The sequence below is a fragment of the Microcaecilia unicolor genome, chromosome 4 (assembly GCF_901765095.1).
Source record: "Microcaecilia unicolor chromosome 4, aMicUni1.1, whole genome shotgun sequence".
Lineage (NCBI taxonomy): Eukaryota > Metazoa > Chordata > Amphibia > Gymnophiona > Siphonopidae > Microcaecilia > Microcaecilia unicolor.
This window is the reverse complement of record NC_044034.1, coordinates 141,794,406-141,814,066: the sequence shown is the minus strand read 5'-3', so window position 1 is coordinate 141,814,066 and position 19,661 is coordinate 141,794,406. Positions and strand designations below refer to the sequence as shown.

Genomic DNA, 19,661 nt, shown 5'->3' with positions numbered 1-19,661 from the left:
ATTGATTATCCTTACAGACTGCCAGTGTTGGGATGGTCCATGAGCAGAGGGGGGTGAATTTCACAGTTCACTGGTTAGCGATGATGTGTGGTCCTCTAATCGGAAAACTATCTGAATAAAGTTAGGAGAGCAAAAAGGCTGAGCAGCAGCCTAGTGGTTAGAAGCAGCAGGCCTCATTCAAATCCTCCTGCTGCTGCTCCTTGTAATTGTGAGCAGGTCACATAACCCTCCATTGTCTCAGGTATAAACTTAGGGATTCTTTTACAAAGCTGTGTTAGTGATTCCTGCGTGGCAAATGAGAGAAGCCCATTCAATTCCTATGGGCTTCCTTCATTTGCTGCGCGGGAATTGCTTGCATGGCTTTGTAAAAGAAGCCCATAGATTGAGGACAGGAAAATACCTGTACCTTGAGCTACCACTGAAAAAGATGTGAGCTAAATCCAAATAAAAATTATGAATACTTGCTGCCTAACTCTACACAGCTCCATACTGAACTACCCTCAGAGAAGGCAATTTTACAAAGGTAGTTTGATGGGTACATCACAGTATACGCATGTAAAAACTTCTTATAAGACTACCCCATGCAAAAGTGTAATAACGCAATTCAGGTGTAGGTGTGTTTGGGCCAGGTTCTGGGTGGCATGATTTATGGAAGTACTTTGCATGTTCACATGTAATTTACACGTCTATATATCACCTGTTCCCAAGCAGATATAAATGTCTGCAACTTCACTTTAACTGTGATTTCTGCAGCTTTACTGGGGCAGTATATAAAGGCACATCAGTACCTCTGTACTTTTTAAAATAGACAAAACCTAGATGTCTTCCCAGCCTCTCAACCTAGGTGAGCTATTCTAAAATCACCTTCATCGAGTGCATGCAAAACTGTACCCCTTCTTTGCAGCAGGTTGTGTGCTGCTGGGGTGGCTTCTTACTACCTATTTCATAAAGGCATATAAGCAGCTCTGTTGCCTTTTAGGACTTTCTGTTATAAAATGATCCCCAGTGAGGACATTTCCAAAAGCTATTTACTTGGTAAATGACCTGTTTGAAAATTGCTCGCCCTTCCTGCAGGTTAAAGTACATGCTGATCGCTCTCACTGTCAGGATCTATTCATTTGTTTGCATTGCAGCTGCTCTGTGCCACCCCTAAAGAAGCTGCTACCATAGATGACTGCTGTTTGCCTAATAAAGCTGGCCCTGGAGAGCAGCTAAGGAGTTTTATAATATTATTTCATAAATCAGTAGCAGTGGAACCCTTTAAACAAGTACCAAATGGGTGCTGGAAATAGAGCAGTCTGAGTTCATACAGATGAGCTCTAACCTTTCAACGTAACAGAAAAATCAACATTATTCTATGCTGTCAACCCTTGAACTGCATTGGTCATTGGTCAATTGGCCAATTGGGGAGAGTCTGCAGACGTTCTTTCCCATTACCAGGGTTCCTACTGTACAGAATCTGACACCATTAAGATTATCAGTATTGTTTTATTATTTATTTACTTTTTTAAAAATAAAAAGGTTATAATTAATCAGGTCAATATTCAAAGCAATTTCACAAGTAAGAGAGCCTCCTGCCTGGTTAAGTTACTTGTGCTTGCCTAATCTCAGATATTCGGCAGCTCTTAATGGGACAGTGATGCTGCCTATCAGCACTAGCTGCTCCTGCACTGTCAGGTTAATGCCAGAGAGGTCTGTGGACGGAGCTGATACTTAACTGGTTAGCGGCAATATTCAGACCTCTTGCCATTTAAGTAACTGGTTAAAGTTAAGACAGCAAAAAGGATGATCTGACTTCAGCCGCCGAGCTAACCTGGCACCAGTCTGAATATCGGTTGGTGAGGGATCAGGGTTTCTGGTGCATCTCTCTTTCCCCTTCGACCCCCTCTTACTCTCCCCCCCAAAGACAATGAGAGGCCTAGCATTTCCATCTGTAGCAGTCTAAGGGGTTCTACGGGCAGGAGCAATACCCACTCACTTCTACCCACCATGACAAGGGGTTGCGGTGGCCATTTTGAGACCAGAGCCATGACAGGCAGGAGTGACCAAGCATCACTCCTGCCCATAGTACTCCCTAGACTACTACTGATAGAAAACGTAGCACCAGGGGGGGGGGGGGGGGCTACAGGGGTGGGGGTTCAGTTGTAAGGAATGGAAGAAGGAGGGATCAGGATCGGGGGAAGACAGGGGGAATCAGATGAGATAAAGGCATCTGCTTCAACTTATTCCCTGGATTCTATATATTTATTTATTTATTTGTTGCATTTGTATCACACATTTTCCCACCTATTTGAAGGCTCAATGTGGCTTACATTATTCTGTAATGGTGATCACCATTTCCAGCATGAGAAATACAAAGTAGTATTGCATTAAAGTTCATAGTGACAGAGTAAATTAAGCAGTCAAGTATACAGAGTTCATTTCCGGTATGAGAAATAAAGTGGTATTGTGTTAAAGTTCACTTGTGACAAGTAGATGAAGCAGTCAAGTATAGAGAGTTCGGTTTTGTCCAGTTCTGGTATAAGTTTCGTTGTCTGGTATTTATTATGGATCATTATGGTATGCCTTATTGAACAGGTTGGTTTTAGTGATTTTCGGAAGTTTGTTAGGCCGTGCATTGTTTTTATGGCGTATGGTAGTGCATTCCATAGTTGCGTGCTTATGTAGGAAAAGCTGGATGCATATGTTGATTTATATTTTAGTCCTTTGCAGCTGGGGTAGTGGAGATTCAGGAATGTGCGTGCTCACCTTTTTGTGCTCCTGGTTGGTAAGGCTATGAGGTCTGACATGTAGACCGGGGCCTCGCCGTGAATGATTTTATGAACCAGGGTGCAGAGTTTGAACGCAATACGTTCTTTAAGTGGGAGCCAGTGTAGTTTTTCTCTTAGGGGTTTGGTGCATTGAGTAATGCTCATAAATGTGTGTATGCGGCCAATTTACGAACACTATTAAATTGGCTGATAATTACCAATTATCAACATTAATTGGGCATAATTGGAAATTACGCACTTTCTTTAGGCATATTCTAAAAAGCAGCGCAAGTAAATTCCTATGCACGCAGCTAAAAAAGGGGGGCAGTCATGAGAGGACTGAGGGCACGTTGGGGCCATCAATCACATCTACACGTGTGGTTATAAAGTCAGTGGAACATGCCTGGATTTAGGCGTAGGCATTTACAGCAGCTTTTCACTGGCGTAAATGGCTGCGCCTAAATCTAGGTGCATCCACCCGGCCTATGTGCTAGTCTATAAACTGCGTCTGAATGTAGACGTGGCTTATAGAATACCACTAGGTGCGTGAATTCATCATACACAGAATCTGGCCTATGCGGGTCCCAGCTGATATTCTACCAGGGCTCACATAAGAGGGATGTTTTTAATATAGGCTACTACTAATATGGGTTATTTTTGCCACAACGTGTAGTATTTTAGCACAGGTCCCATTTTATGCAACAAAACCCGGGTTAACAGTAAACTAACACTGATAACTAACCCCCATGGGCATAGTTTGACTGTTTCATTTGGGGGAGCAAAGGATGGGGCAGAGCATATTAGCATATTCATTTGCATATATATATATATATATTGTAATATCTGTAATCCCGGTAGCAAACCTTCAGGGGTGGTAGGCTCCCTTCAGCAGTCCACAAACAAAGTCCTTCCAGACAACACAGCTTTTAGTTCCAAACAGTTTATTTCCCCTAATCCACAAAATCTCAGTTCAAGGGGGTTAAAGTCCCATTCAGTTTCCAAAATAAAGCAACAAGAAAAAAACTTCCCTTTAAGTCCAAGTTCTCCCCCAGTTCAACAGCCTGGGTTTCAGTTTTAAAAGTCTTTCCACTTGGGTGGTTGCAGAATGGCAGTACACCACCCACAACACAGCTAATTGACTCCTGTGACCACCCACTGCCTTCAGTCCCTGCAACTCTGCCCCAAAGTACAATTACAGTCCATGTCAACTGGCTCCTCCAAACCTGGTGTGTTGGTCTCTCCAGCTTCTCTTTCCTCCAAGCACTCCATTAACTCTGCTTCTCTGCTAGGCTGTGGGTTGGAGTGCTCCTCCCCCTCCCAGGTGGAAGGAATCTTGTACTGATTTCTAACCCAAGGGTATTGAGCTTTGTCATCCCTGCTCCCCCTTCTGGCCCTCGCCTGCCATAGCAGCTGCTCTTTCCAGTCCTTTTCCCCCTCCCTTCCACGTGGGGGCCATACCGGGTTTTGGGACCTACCACCCCGATCCCTTCTCTCAGGGCCTTGTTGGGAATGTAGTCTGGCCCCATACCTCCTCCTGAGCTGCTTAGACCCTCCAACCTCCTTACAATATATATATATATATATGCAAATGAATTTGTTAATATGGAGGAAAGATATACAATTTCTCTTTGTGGATTAACTTTCACCTCATCTTAAATGGGTATGTGTTAACATATATGTAGTGATTTCTAAGAAATAGCAGGCACCATACAGGACATTCATCTTCTGATTTTGGACACCACATGTTCTCAACCCACAGTAAATTATTAAATTCAAACATCTCATAACACTCCCCTTTCTGCATGCACACATGATTAGCAGCACAAGCTTAATTTCACCCATTTCAGTTTTGGTTTTATATGTTTCTAGTGAACTCTAAAGCAGGGATGGACACCCTCGGTCCTCAACCCTGTCAGGTTTTCAGGAGGACCCCAATGAATATGTATGAGACCTATTTGTATGCATTGTCATACATTTTCATAGAGGAAATACTGAAAACCTGACTGGGTTGCAGTTCTCTACAAGGCTGAGATTGCCCACCATTTCTTTAAAGTGACCCTGCTTTTATCTAGCTTCTAGAAAGCGAGAATTCAGTGTCCATACCCATTCAATCTTCAGTTTCTCCCAAAACTGCTAATAAAGGGGGTCACTTATGATAGCAGTTTTGTGGTGAGCTGGTTCTGCCCACTGAGAACTTAGACTAGCAGATTAATCCACACATAGCTTTTGGCCATTGATAGTCCAATTTGAACCCGTAGTCTGAAAATGAAGGCTCCATATACTAGCATGCCTCTAAGTCATCCAGTCCTATTCACTCTTGAACAGCAGTGGTTAGACTAGAGAGATCTCAATGTAAATCCATTGAGTAGAAGGTGCCAAATCTGGGACAGATACCTTTTTGAGAGAAGTTACAATTATGCTGAATACATCTATGGAGCTAGCTGTCTGTTTCTCTGCTTCTACCCCACAAGCTGCATGAAGCAAGGCTGAGTCTTCCTGTGATGTTTCTATCTTTTACCCAATGCTATTCTTGTTAAGCATTTTTCTTCTTTAATAAGCTATTTTTGTTAAAGATAGTAAAACTATATACAGTAGGCGCAAACACCCAACCAGATCAGTTTGTCCATCTGCCAGTTCAAGCCAAGAGTAAAAATACAGCAAGAAAGACCTAATATACCTGGCATTCTGCTCCTCCCTCCTATATAGGAAGGCCTTCTTTCGTTCTTTTTCTCTAGCCACCAAAAACTCCTGTTTCCTCCGTTATTTACCTGCCTCCTCCGCTCGCTAACGTGCGAGACGCTACTTACACCAGGGATCTGCTCGCATCACACTTACAGAAGCAGTCCTCTAGGCAACAGCGCCCCACCAGCCTCCTGACCACAAGCTATACCCCGATCAGCTCACAGCCCAGCAACACCATAAGCAGCTCCCGCAGCGACGAACGGGCAGGCAGCGCTGCGGTAGTAAAAGCAACAAGGAGGCAGGTTCGACTCCGTCCGTCACTTTCCTGCCCTCTCAGCGTCATGCCCGAAAGGAAATGACAGCAGAGGAAGGCGAGACGCAGAGGGCAGGGAAGTGACGGACGGAGTCGAACCTGCCTCCTTGTTGCTTTTACTACTGCAGCGCTGCCTGCCCGTTCGTCGCTGCGACTTTGGGTAAAAGTCGCCGTTCCAGTCGTTTGGGGGGGGCAATGCCCCTCGCCCCCCCCCCCCAGTCTACGCCCATGCTAACCCCCTAAGTGTCTTATGCCGGTCCTGGCTGAATACTGGCCAGCACCCGCTTAAGCTAAAATGGCCAGCTCATGCCGGCATGGTCCTGGATAATCAATGCTGGTTCCCGGACATGGCCCAGCATTAAAAATCCAGGGTAAATTCTGCCTGTGGTGAGAATTTTGATCGGAATGAGGTTTGTTAGGGTTGTTATTCAGAGAACAGAGAGAGGGTTTCTCTTTTCACCTTGTGTAGATAAAAAACTAAAGGTAACATCCTGATTTAGCGCTAGCCCTCAGTACCACCATGTATTGTACAATTCTCTTTCTTTCTAAGATGCTTCCTTATGAGAAACAAGCCGTATACTGCCATAACAAATAGTCTCTGTAACAGATATGTGCTCCAGTCTTTTGCTACGATGAATTTATTATTCTGTCTATACATAAACATTCTAGCCCTTGACACGTATAAAGCTTGACCCTTAGATAACACAATGAGATAAGCAAATATATGGTCTTCAGACAGTTCCTTTGCTAAGACTCATTTAAACCACAGAGGATAAAACTTTCTTTTGATTCTTTATTGTAAGTCAGTTCAAGCAGCATTTCAGTTGCCTCCAGCGTTGACAATGAGGCATGATATTAAATGTCCGTAAATTAATAACAGACATATTCAAACCTGCCATGACATTCCCTTTGCAACGCATTGCACAAACAGTAAAAGTAATTCTCACATTTTAGTTTTCACAGATGTGAAGAACATAAAAGAGGATAATTTTATAACAAGATGTCCAGTTAAAGAGTTAAAGTAGTTGCCTTCCTAGGTGTTATTTTATTCTGGCTTTATAAAATAAAAAGTAACTATAATTAAGTGCACACACATTAGTTTATTAATCTGTGCACATACTTGCAAACTCTGCACATGCTCCACACAAACTTCACTCTTATACATGCCTATCAGCAACGTGTACCTCTACGACACCGGTATTTTCTAAACGGTCATATATACGCAAAAATGACTCCAAAAATGTCAAAGGTTTATAGTGTTAGTTTAATTGTTTCTCTTGCCTGAATCTATTTGAGATATCGCTCTGTAATTATAAATCTTAGTTACTATTTAATTTTTAAAATAAATTTTAAAAACTCTAAATCATAATTAAACACCACAATTATTTGAACCATAATTGAAAGTATCCTTAAAAAATTCCTATTATAGTAGCGACAACATGTTCTTGATGACTTATTTTAGGCTTCTTCAAACAGAAATCATTTAGAATATTCAACGTAACTACCAGTTTTTTTTTTTCATTTACGGATATTTGTGCATTCACGTCTTCAAAATATTTAAGGTCCTTTTCTTCAAAGGATTTCCTTTCATTCTGTGCCTATTCTTTTGGAACGAGAGTCCTATGATACGACAAAACTTTGCTACAAAATTTGAAAGCACCAACTCTCCAAGTTTAACAATTTGTCTTTTGTTTCATTGCCTCTGGTGCTTAAAAGGTTAAGACTGTATTTGTGAAAACAGAAAGGTAGTAAGGAATCATATCTACAGTTTCATAAATCTTGTGTAAGATCCTTTTCAATTACCATCCATTTCTCCTTTAAAAAGAAGACAAAAAAATGAGAGGAGTGGAAGCAGGTCAGGGCAGTGTGCGACAATGACAGTGTGATGGGCTTGGACCCCCTGTGGGGTTTCCATCTGCTATCATTAAGGTAACTATTCAGACATGAAAAAATCCCTCTTGCTGTGCTGACAGGCAGGTATCAAGAAGTATGACAAGGCATTAAGACAGCAAGTCAGAGACAGAGATGTCATATTCCACAAACAAGACCTCGGAAATGTTGCTGAAATTTAAAAGAAAATAAAATCGGTCTTGCCTGCACCTTATCGGGCTTTCTTTATGTTAGCTTGGCAATGAAAGACTGTGACAATCACAAAGATAAAAAAAACATTTAAACTCCTACCTGTAATCTTCACCATAAGAGACCCAAATTTTTTGTTCATTCTTCAATAAAAGTGGATTTTTAATTTCTTTTCCTTTCTCGTCAAAAAGCCGAGCAGGAGTAAGACTGAGGCCTGATGGACTGAAATCTGCTGTGCCCTGAACTCTTTGGTGAATGGTTTGAAGGACCTGGCAAGGCAAAAATAAATTAAAGGGAGAACATCTGTAAGAAAATCTCTTGACTCTATTACAAATGAAATCCAAACACATGCTAATTAAATTCATATAGAATGTTAAAGGCAGTGTGAAATGAGTGCAGTGTTTATCTCAGTGTAAAGTAACAAAATGAGCAGAGGCTTTTAACCAGCAGGGGGTGCAAGAGGATTATGATTGAGCTCTGACCCCTTGGCACTGAGACTGAAAGCAGATGTGACAATCGTACAGAACAAGGGTTTAGCATTGCAACACTTCTCCTTACAAAAATTATGTTTTTCCTTGACCGCATTTTACAGTGCATTTTAGTTAGTGTCTTTACTCAGGGCTTGTTGTAGGAAACCACAGGAAATCAATAGTTGGCCTATAATGCACCAAACCCCCTTCCCACAATTATTTTGAAAATAGACACCAATTTGTAGATATTAGTATGCAAGACTAGTAATTTGTTACAAAACAGCTCCAGTTAAATCATTAAATGATGCACTTTGATTTTTTTACGCATATTGTAGTGCACTGTTCAGGGCACATGACTACCTTCTAATTAGTACTTACACAGTTTCATTCTAAGTTATGCAAATCTGCAACCTGAAACAACCTGAATTTATGAAACATTATAACCTTATCCACAAAAAGCCCAAAATATCAATGAAATATTGCTAATCTCAAGAAGCTCCTGACTGTTGCGGTGTTGATAATGAATGAAAAGATGGGCATTCCAAGAAATGCTGCATGACTTTTCAGAGCACACAGGGCCTCTGAGCTGAATGTGTGTATTTTTGGTCTTTCTCCTTTGTAGCCCTCTATCTTTCACATTCCACCCCCCCCCCCCCCCCCCCCCTTCGTGACTACAGGTAACCTCCTCAGTGTTCTTCAGGGCATAATGTCAACTTCACTTGCTGGAAGGGACAGGGTGATGTCATCTATCACTCCTCAGGCCACTGCCAGGTTTCATGGAATTGTTCCTCTCTCCCCCCCCCCCCCCCCTCCCCGGTTGGGCCACAGATCCAAATGCAATACCTTTGAAAATTTCCCCTATTTTATATCATTGCAGTGCCAGTCCTTGGCTGGGGGCCACACAGCAGGACTCCTTCAGAAACCATGTAATCATGGGCGATAAACTCAGCTGCTACATGTCAACATTGCATAATAACTGGGACTTAGAAGAACTAATCTGGAAACTGAGTCCACCAGTCCCTTTCTTAATGTGAGTAACTGCAGTGACTCCATCCCCTAGAGAAGACCTAATCCAGAAACTGAGACCAGGAGCCATGAGGCTACTTCTTAATGTGAGTAACTGCAGTGACTCCATCGCCTAGAAATGTAGAGATCAGCTGAAGGACTGACTTGCTTATTTTAGCTCATTGTAGTCATGAATAAAGTGAATATGTTTTCATCATCAAATACTACAAAATAATTGTGAAAGGAATTAGCCCATTTGAGAAAAATCTAAATTTACCCTTTGCATCACATCAGTTGAGTTACTTTCCAAATCTTTACCGTTGATGTAAACAAGAGTTTCTCTAGTATCTTTGCCATTTTCATATACCTACGAAAGAATCATGTTGATTAATGATCTATAAATACTGAACAACAATTATCTTATTGATTGAAAGGACCAGACTATAGCCAGGATAAATAGGGCACACATTAAAATGTAATGGATTTCAGAAACTGTACCAGAAATGATTTAACAGACAGGTAACTTCAAAGCAGAGATATGATAAAGGCTGCTGATAGTAACATCACTACTCATCTGAACCAGTAAACAAAGATTTTTTTAAAAAAAATGCAATTCAGAAATGAAACTACAATAAACTCAGGCATCATGATGGCCAAATTCTATTTTATGCTTTATGAAAACAAATCATTTTAGATGCCACAAAGAGCTATAATGGCTTAAGGGTATGCCTAAGCCTTATAGAATATTAGCACAAAGTTGAATTGACCAGCCAAAAAGTTGGATGACATAAATGAAAAAGAAATGGGATGACCTCCCTATGAGGAAAGTTTAAAGCAGCTAGGGCTCTTCAGCTTGGAGAAGAGACGGCTGAGGGGAGATATGTTAGAGGTCTATAAAATAGTGAGTTGAGTGGAATCTGTAGACATGAAACACTTGTTTACTCTTTCCACTAGGAGGCACACAATGAAGCTAGTAAGTACTAAATTTAAAACAAACCATAGAAAATATTTCTTCACTCAACATGTAATTAAACTCTGGAATTCGTTGCCAGAGAATGTGGTAAAAGCAATTAGCTTAGCAGGGTTTAAAGTTTGGATAACTTCCTAAAAGAAAACTCTATAAGCCATTATTAAAATGGACTTGGGAAAATCCACTGCTCATTTCTAGAATGAGTAGCATAAAATCTGTTTTAGTGTTAGGGGCCCTTTTACAAAGCTGCAGTAAACACTAACGCATGCACACTGCAGTAAAACTGGCTTATTGCAGGGCACGCTGAGGCATCCTGCAGTAATCTAGGTATGTGTGCGCTATCCATTTTTTATTGCTGGGGTTGGGTGTGGGGGGCAGAGAGTAGGTATATTCTATGCTCATTGGTTAGCACATGTGCATTACCATCCACTAACTGATCAGCGCAGGTTTAGTGCGCAAGTCCCTACCACTTACAAAATAGGTGGCAGGAGGTGTTCACGCTTTAATAGGAAAATTAGTGGGTGGCCAATGATACAACAAATAGGAAAATCTGCCATTTTACCCCAGCAGTAAAAATGGCCTTAGCCCATGGGAATGAGCCACGTAAGGATGTGCTATGGCCACGTTTCACCGCAGTTTGGTAGAAGGGCCCCTAAGTGATTGAGGCTCATGTTTATGGAATATTACCTAGTGCCAGTTATCATCAACCATGCGCATAAGTAGTTGAAGTGGTAATTTGGAATCACTTATCTCTGTTCTTATTTAAGTACTCCTCGGCTACCTCAGCTTTCATCAGTGTAGCCTAGTAGTTAGAGCACTGGTCTTGCAGTCTAGAGGTGGCCAGTTCAAATCCCACTGCTGCTACTTGTGATCCAAAATCAAAATAAATAAAAAGGGTTTGAGAAGCATAGCAGGTATGGATGTCCTTCTCACACAAACATCATAACCTCTCTGTTGTGATATTTCTAACTTCTGCATTTTGCTACTTCTCTTGAAGGTTCTTATTCTAAAAACTGGCCCACTACTGGGGCTAGTTTAGCCACCAGCTTACAGAATTGCCTTGGTTAAGAGAACTGCAAACATATTCATTTCAAACATATTCTTTTTTTCCCATTAGACAACAATTCCCAAATTGTGGGTCATGATCCCAAATGTGGATTTGTGACCATGCTTGTTCGTCCCATCAGAGTAATTCTATAAGGAAGGTGTGAACATTATATTAAATATAAATGACTAGGATAATGCGCATGTAATGTGAGTTCAAATGCACAAAAATGCCAAAAACCCACCCAAGTGCTATTCCAGGAAAAGAAGCCTTATTGCGATGGTGTGGCATTTGAGGCTGGGCAGGGTGTGGGTACAGCGCACTGCTACATGCATGTGTTCTATGGCTGGTACAAGTGCTCGGGCCAAAATTGTACTTGACTTGTTACGCTAGTAATGCAATAAAGGAAAGGAAGTAGGAGGCATCAGCACAGAAAAGGCTGAAAAGCTGACTGCAGGATGCAAGACAAGCCAAGGAGGGGTGACAGAGGACTTTGGGGGACTGGTATTTATCCAATAAACATTTACTTTAATTTGGTTGGGGGACAGGGTTGTTTGTTTTTGCATTGGAGGTGTCTAATTGGTGTTTATCAGTTAAATCAAAAGCCTTATTAAATATTTCATTGATTTAATTAAAAATCCACATTCCTTTAGTGATTGAAAGGAGTAGGTCACACATGAACTTTTTATTCCATTAACTCTGAAAGATTTTCAGCGTAAAAGTAAGCATGTACATTCATTCTGATAATTATCCTAGACTAGATAACTGAAAAGGTCTTTGTCTGTTGTCACTTTCTATATTTCTATACAATTTATAATGAGTATTGCTTAACACTGGAGTGGAGGAGTGGCCTAATGGTTAGTACAGCAGGTTGTGGACCTGAGGAACCAGGTTCAATTCCTGCTGATGCCTAACAGTGGGAACTGTGTTCAGTTCCCTCTGCAGCTCCATGTGACCCTGGGCAAGTCACCTAGGGGCCCTTTTCTAAGCCACGTAAGAATCTACATGCAACAATTTAGAGTTACCGCCCAGCTACCACATAGCTCTTGCAGTAATTTCATTTTTGGCGCATGTCAGAAAAATAATTTTTATTTTCTGACATGCGCCAAGTGGCATTTGATGCGCATAGGTCATTACCACCCGGTTAACACATGAGACCTTACCGCTAAGTCAATGGCTGGCAGTAAGGTCTCAGATCCAAAATGGATGCGCACCAATTTTTACTTTGCCGCATGTCCATTTTTGGCAAAAATTTTAAAAAGGCATTTTTGCAGGCGCGCTGAAAAATGGATCTGCGCGCACCCAAAACACACGTCTACACTACCACAGGCCATTTTTCAGCGCACCTTTGTAAAAGGACCCCTAAGCCCTCCATTGCCCCAGGTACAAAATGCTACTTAGATATCGAGCCCAATAGGGATAGTGCCAGTACCTGCAAAGAAATTGTAAACTACTTAGGTGTAGTCAGTATATAAATAAATAAATAAATAAATAAAATATCTTGGGCTCAAAGGAATCATCTTCATCTAGCTGCACTTCCAAGTGATGAAAGTCTGTAGAAAGAGTCAACAGTCTACTCTCAATCAATGGTTAATTTGGTTCCAATCCAGATCATCCAGGGCAGATGATCTGAGCTGACTCTTCAGACAGCAATTCAAATTACTTATTGCTCCCTCGGGCTCTCTATTTAGAGACAAGTATCTGCCATCAATAGAGAGGTAGGTAAAATTACCCCCCAAAAAAAACCTAATTAGTCAGTTCACTCAATAGTGATCAGAAAATATTAACCAGGAATAGGAATAAAAATGACTGTGCAGGACCTGAGAGAAAATCAACAGCCAATCAGGGGCACATGGTTCAGAGTAAGACATCTTCAAGAAAAGTAGCAAAATGCGGAAGTTAGAAATATTACGACAGAGAGTTTATGATGAAAACTGTGGTAGCCCAGGAGTACTTAAATAAGAAAAGACATAAATGATTCCAAATTACACCTTCAACTACTGAACAGGCTGTAAACAGAAATAAGAAGCATTTCATTTCAGTTATTATGCTTATATACCACAAATCATTAAAATATCTATGCGGCTAAGAACAGAAAGCATATATATATAATGACAGAGATAAATAAAACAGCATAACCTACATAAAAATAAAACATGACCTTACAGCACTTCCAGTCTAGTATATGTCGTGATTAAAAACATTTAAAAACCAAATATTCTGAAAACTACTTGCAATGTTGTTCAAAAATATACTTTTAATAATTTAAGAAAAGATCAAATATTTTGATCAAGATGCAAAGAATTCAAAAGAGATAGTACAGAAAACAAAAAAAGAAATCTTCAGTATACAAATGCAGAAGTTGAAAAAAATAAGACGGAAGAGTTAGAGTGTATGACAGAACAACCAAAGGGATAATGTGACAATAGGGTACAAAGTATCTGGAAATGACAGGGTGAAGGATGGCATAGATAAAAGTTCTGTAAACAATTGCAGTGTGGAATCTTTATGGGTAGAAATTCCATGTGTGACAGGAAGGAACCTTCTGGTGGGGTTATACTACCATCCATCCCGACAGCATGAAAAGACAGACTATGAAATGCAAATTTGGAAATACAGTACTAATAAAGTAATTTCAATTAGTCCAATATTGATTGAGTAACTGTCTCATTGGGAAATGCTAGGGAAGTAAAATTTCCAGTTGCCATGGATGACTGCTTCATGGAGGAGTTGGTCCAAGAATCAACCAAGAGAGGAAGCTACATTAAATTTAGGGGATCTTTTACCTAGGCGCGCTGGCGTTTTTAGCACACGTTAAAAACAGGAGCGCGCTAAACACTAAAGATGCCCATAGGAATATGTTGGCGTCTTTAGCGTTTAGCTCGTGTCTATTTTTAGCACGCGTCCCTATTTTGAGCTCGCTCTAAAAACGCCAGCGTGCTTAAGTAAAAGACCCTCTTAATCCTTACTGATACACAGAACCTGGTGCAAAGTTAATGACGATGGGGCCGCTAGGGAATGGTGAGAAAAATAAATAAATCTGTCATCTCTGGAAGCTGCTGTAGCCCTTGATTTAAAATTGAAAAAAAAAAAAAGAAAACTATGATAAAATGAGCAAAATAGAAAAAAGCTAAAAGGAGCCATTGCCAGGGTCACAAGTTTGCACAAGGCCTGGACAATATTTCAAAAGTCCATTTTGGGACCCAGATGGAATATATTCCACACATCAAAACAATCGAAAGAAGGACAAATGGTGTTCAGTGTAGTTTAATGGGGAGGTGAAGTGACAGTGAAAGCACATTTGGCATCTTTCAGAAAATGGAAAGCAGCCACTAATGAGCATAGTAATATAGGGTCCTTTTACTTAAGCTTAACGCGTGCTAAATGCTAAGAAGCCCACAAGTATAAAATGAGCTTCTTAGCATTTAGCAAATGCTAATTCCATTAGTTGCATATTCCTGAGTAATATCTGGCATTCTGTACTGGTTCCACTTCTTTATGATTAAACACTTGTTATCACTAACAGGACAGTCAGCAACTTGCCTTCCCTGTGCAAGTATCATCAAATTTTCAAGATGAAAGTATGGGCATGCACATCCTAGGGAGAAGATCTTCAAATGGGTGAGTTTTGTACTTGAACGTCACTCTTAAGCCAGCGTATGTGGAATATGAGCTCAGTTTTTCAAATTTATAGCTAATGCTCACTGTGGGAATTGTGTCATGCCACAGAGTTTCCTCCTGGAGTTCATAAGATGTAACATGTATAGGCAATTTATCAAGGTATGATTGAAAATTCCTTTTAATCAAGTTGGTGACACCCAATATGATGCAAAATATTTCTGCAACTTTCTGACATATTTTCTAGTCTCTCACTTAATTGCTTAGGCCCTCATGATCAAAAGCCCCGCGCTGTTCCAAACAGCGCTGTAAAATAGCGCTGGAACAGTGCGGGACTTTACCACACTGATGATCAGAGATAATGCATGCAAATTTAAGCAGCACAATTATCTCTGATCATCGGGTAGAAGTGCGGGCAAATTGTGCCTGAGCATGCACTCAGCACAATCCTCCCGCACTTGTTTGACAGATCTGGGCTGACAAAAGCCCAAACCTGTCAAACACCCTGCCCCGTCAACTAACACCCTGCCCCGAGGCCCGAGCAACGGGGGCTGGAGGTCTGGTGGACCTCCGGTCCCCCCAACGATCCCACCCCCCCAGGTTCAGGGAGGGCTGGAGATCCAGTGGGTCTCCAGCCCCCCCAACCCCCCCGAAATTGGTCCCTGGTGGTCTAGTGGCCGCCGGCAAAACCCCCTCCTACCCTCCCACCCAGTGAGCGACGGGGGGGGGGGGGGGGCTGGAGGTCCGGTGGACCTCCAGCCCACCCCAACTCCCCCCCCCAGCGTTGTCTGAATGATCCCTGGTGGTCCAGCATAAGGACAGCCCCCTCCCGGCCCCCCTACCTTAGTTGGAGGAGGGACACAGCCTGCCTCCCTCCTCTTGGTTGACGACACAGCAAAATGGCGCCACCTAGCCCCACCCAGTGCATCCTGGGATGCGCTGGGCGGGGTACAGACCATGCAAAGAAGGCTCTAATCATGGAGTGGTAGCAAATGCCGGCGCTAGTATGGTGCTAACAGCCTCTAGCGCCGGTGTTTTTTGAAGAACTTCTCTTCTCCTTTACCTGCAAAGCCCAGTCCCCACCCTGCCCATTCCCCGTCCCTTCCAGTTCCACACACACCCCATTTGTAAATCCCACGTTAACCATTTAGGGGCCCTTTTTTCTAAATGGTTGACACGCGGCAATAGGCTTGCTGTGCACCAATCCAGACCTACCACCTGAGTACAGCAGAAACCCGGCGGTAATTCTGCCCCCAGCGCATGCCATTTCCGGCGCTATGGAAATTTCTTTCCGTATTTTTACTGCCAGGTTAGCGCAGGAGCCCCCTTACCACCACTTCAATAGGTGATGGTAAGCGCTCCCTCCTGAAATGGCTGTGCAACAAGTGTGAACTTACCGCATGGCCACTTCATTTTTCTCCCCATCGTAGCAAAGCAGAAACAAACATTTTCAGCCACTTCAGAAATCTTTTGCAAGTATCACTTTGTGGGAGGGAGGAGGTGGGACAATAAACACTGGGGGATTAAGGAAGTGACTATTCCCTAATACCTCCAGTGGATCGCTGTATAAAACAAATATCTTTCTCTGGCTTAAATGTTCCTGGGAAGGGATGTAAGTCCCGATGTTCATGTTGGCAGAGATACACATGCCATCTCCTTCTGAAACAGGGAATTTCCCACTCTGGTCCCACCCAAAACATGCCTAGACCATACCCCTTTCCAGATGCATGTATTTAAGTTTCGGATGTATATAGCCACAGCACTTGCAAATCTGGACCTCAATCCTTTCATCTATGCGGATGATATTACAGTCTATATCCCTTTTCAATCCACAGTATCAGAAGTTGCCAACCTCATAGATGCCTGTTTCTCCACTTTAGAACAATGGGCCAGGGTGTTTCGCTTCAGGCTAAACGGGGAAAAAACTCATTGTCTCATCCTCTCGTCCATGTACGCTCATGTAACTGACACAATGCTTCCAGTTCAGGGTTCTGCCCTCCCGATTGCCAACAGCCTGAGACTTTTAGGAGTGCATCTGGATTCACATCTCCAGCTGGTTGATCATGTACACTTGGTCTCCAAAAAAATGTTCCAGGCCATGTGGAGGCTTCGGCGCATCAGATACCTCCTTCCCAGAGACTTGTTTCGTACCCTTGTCCATTGGCTTGTCCTATCCCACCTGGATTATTGTAGTGGTATTTATGTGGGTTGCCAGGCCTCCTTATTGAAAACTTTCCAAACGGCTCAGAACACTGCGGCGAGGCTCATCCTAAATGAAAGGCGTTTTGCACACGCCGACCCCCTGCGTTTTAAACTTCATTGGCTGCCAGTACAGGAGCGAATTGCTTTTAAGATCTGCTCCCTAACACATAAAATCATCTATGGGGCTGCCCCGGAATACATGCTCCCCTTGATCGACCTTCCGCCTAGAAATGCCAACCCTGCTGCTCGGTCCTATCTCCACCTTCATTTTCCGAATTGTAAGGGAGTCAAGTATAAGAAAATCTTCGCCTCGTCTTTCCGTTATTGGAGTCCCAAACACTGGAACACGTTACCTCGTCACCTTAAAACTCAAGTGGACCATGCCCTTTTTAAGAAGTTGTTAAAGACATTCCTCTTTGAATCTGGCTCAGAGTTGGAAGTCGCCTTTGGTGCCACCACTGATACGCTGGCTTACCAAATTGCGATATGTGTGTGAGATGGAGAGATTGACTGCAGTTAAATCTAAGGTCTTGCCTAAGTGGGAGAGAATATGGCTACCATTCCTGAATGCCAAGTAGGGGGAACGTCACTGGACCGAATATAGGTGGGAGTATTACAGTATGGTATGGGGGGAGGGAGGGGGGGGAGGGGGGTTACGGGGGGGGGTTAGGTCGGGAGGGAGTAGTTTCTGTATAAACATGAAAAAGTTGAAGTTACTTGAGGATCTCAGTTAGAATTGATACGAATTGAGATCACTGTTTATTTCTGTATCAATATTACCGTCACAATTTGGAAATGTTATCAGATGTTTATATTTTGTCCTGTATCTAAATCAGTACAATAAAGACTTCTAAAAATTAAAAAAAAAAAAAAAAGACATTCCTCTTTGCTAAGACTTATCCCTCAAGTTACCATGTTGATTAAAGCATCCCTTGTCCCTTACCCTACCTAGTTCACTTTGTTAGTTTCTTCCCTCCTACTTACTTCTTAATGTTTGCCTAAGCTGTTAAGTTTGTACTCTTATTTAATACTCTGTAAGCCACATTGTGCCTGCATGAGTGGGAAAATGTGGGATATAAGTATCAAATAAATAAATAAATAAATAAATAAATAAATAAATATATCCAGTTTTCGAAAATTGGGACTGAGATGTCTATACAATAAACGTGTCTATATGCTGGGGTGCATGTCCAAAACAGATAACGCTTCTAATAAGCCGCATTGAGCCTGCCATGAGTGGGAAAGCGCGGGGTACAAATGTAATTTAAAAAAAAAAAAAGGCTGGTTCAAGTTCAATCCATGAGAGCCACAAACAGGCCGATTTTCAGGATATCTCTAATGAATATGCATGAAAGAGATCTGCATGCCCCAGCCTCTATTGTATGCAAATCTCTCTCATTCATATTAATAAGGGTAAATTGAAAATCTGGCCTGTTTGTGATTCTTGTGGATTGAATTTAGAGAAGCTCATGCTAAAACAACCACCTTAAAATGGCAGTAAACATGCACTCTCAATAGGGTGCATTAACTTATTTTGCAGTTGCACGTTAACTGTTAAGGAATATCAAAACCTACACAAAACAGGTAATGTGGTTTGGTAAAAGGCTCCTAAGAAAATTACTAAGAAATCTGAGTCACTCAAGGGCTGGTTAGGTGCTTCTTCTGAATAAGATAAAAATAAAAGTACTGAAAAATGCATCTGCCTGATTCCAGTCCCTTGAATTTGAGGGAAAAATTGGCTTTTCCCTTTTCTCAGACACCCACCTTTAGCTGCAGTCCCTGCGGAAGAAGAGCGTTTGCTGGAGGCTTTCTGATGTGTTGGTAGAGGTAGGTGGCACACTGCTCCTGCTCAGCCTGCAACTGGGGGGTGAGTTTGCAGAGCTGACCTTTGTAGCTCTTGATAGCTGTCTGTAATTCATCAATCAACTCATTCACCTAAAGGGGTTACATTACAAGAGCAGTTAGCACAAGGTAATTGTTGATGTCACACCTATTAGACATTTGGCACACAGTTTGCAGGGCCAGGTGGAAAGAAATACACTGCTCAGAATATAAGTGATAGTAGATACAGCCTAGAGCAAGATAATAAAAAAAATCACATTTCATCACTTGAAATAAAGATTTTATCTTTGCTTTAGAGGGAGGATTATGTGACTCTTAAGTGAGTTGTATATCAAAATGTAGCCAAAAGGGAGTTAAGCACAGAAACATTCAGAAAAGAAATAACCTAAATTCAGGGATGTGTTTATACTTTTTAATGAACAAATTAAGGAAACTATTGCCTTAAATCTAGTGAAGACTAGGCACTAGGCTTATATAATTTAGCAAATCAATGAGTGAATATTAAGGAGTCGATATTCAAAAGGGCTTTAACTGGGTCGGAGAGGTTTCCCATATTTCCATTCGGGAGAGTGAACTTTCGGGGCAAACCCAGAAAGCCTAGAAGATCCCGTTTCAGTGGCCCATACTTTATGAGAAAGAATGACCTGTATGAGTGTTCTTATGTTATTACATAGTAACACAGGAA

The 19,661-nt window shown here is 41.8% G+C and overlaps 1 protein-coding gene across 2 annotated transcripts in view; it reads right to left on the bottom strand.

The window, feature by feature from the left end:
- The window catches only part of DCDC1 (doublecortin domain containing 1), a 556,169-nt gene that overhangs the window by 212,949 nt on the left and 323,559 nt on the right, over positions 1–19,661 (bottom strand). For both annotated transcript variants that reach the window (XM_030200682.1, XM_030200683.1), the window contains 3 exons: positions 18,899–19,069; positions 9,577–9,666; positions 7,927–8,093 (listed from right to left, as the gene is read on the bottom strand). In XM_030200682.1, coding sequence (XP_030056542.1) covers positions 7,927–8,093; positions 9,577–9,666; positions 18,899–19,069 — 428 coding nt within the window. The remainder of the gene's footprint in view (positions 1–7,926; positions 8,094–9,576; positions 9,667–18,898; positions 19,070–19,661) is intronic.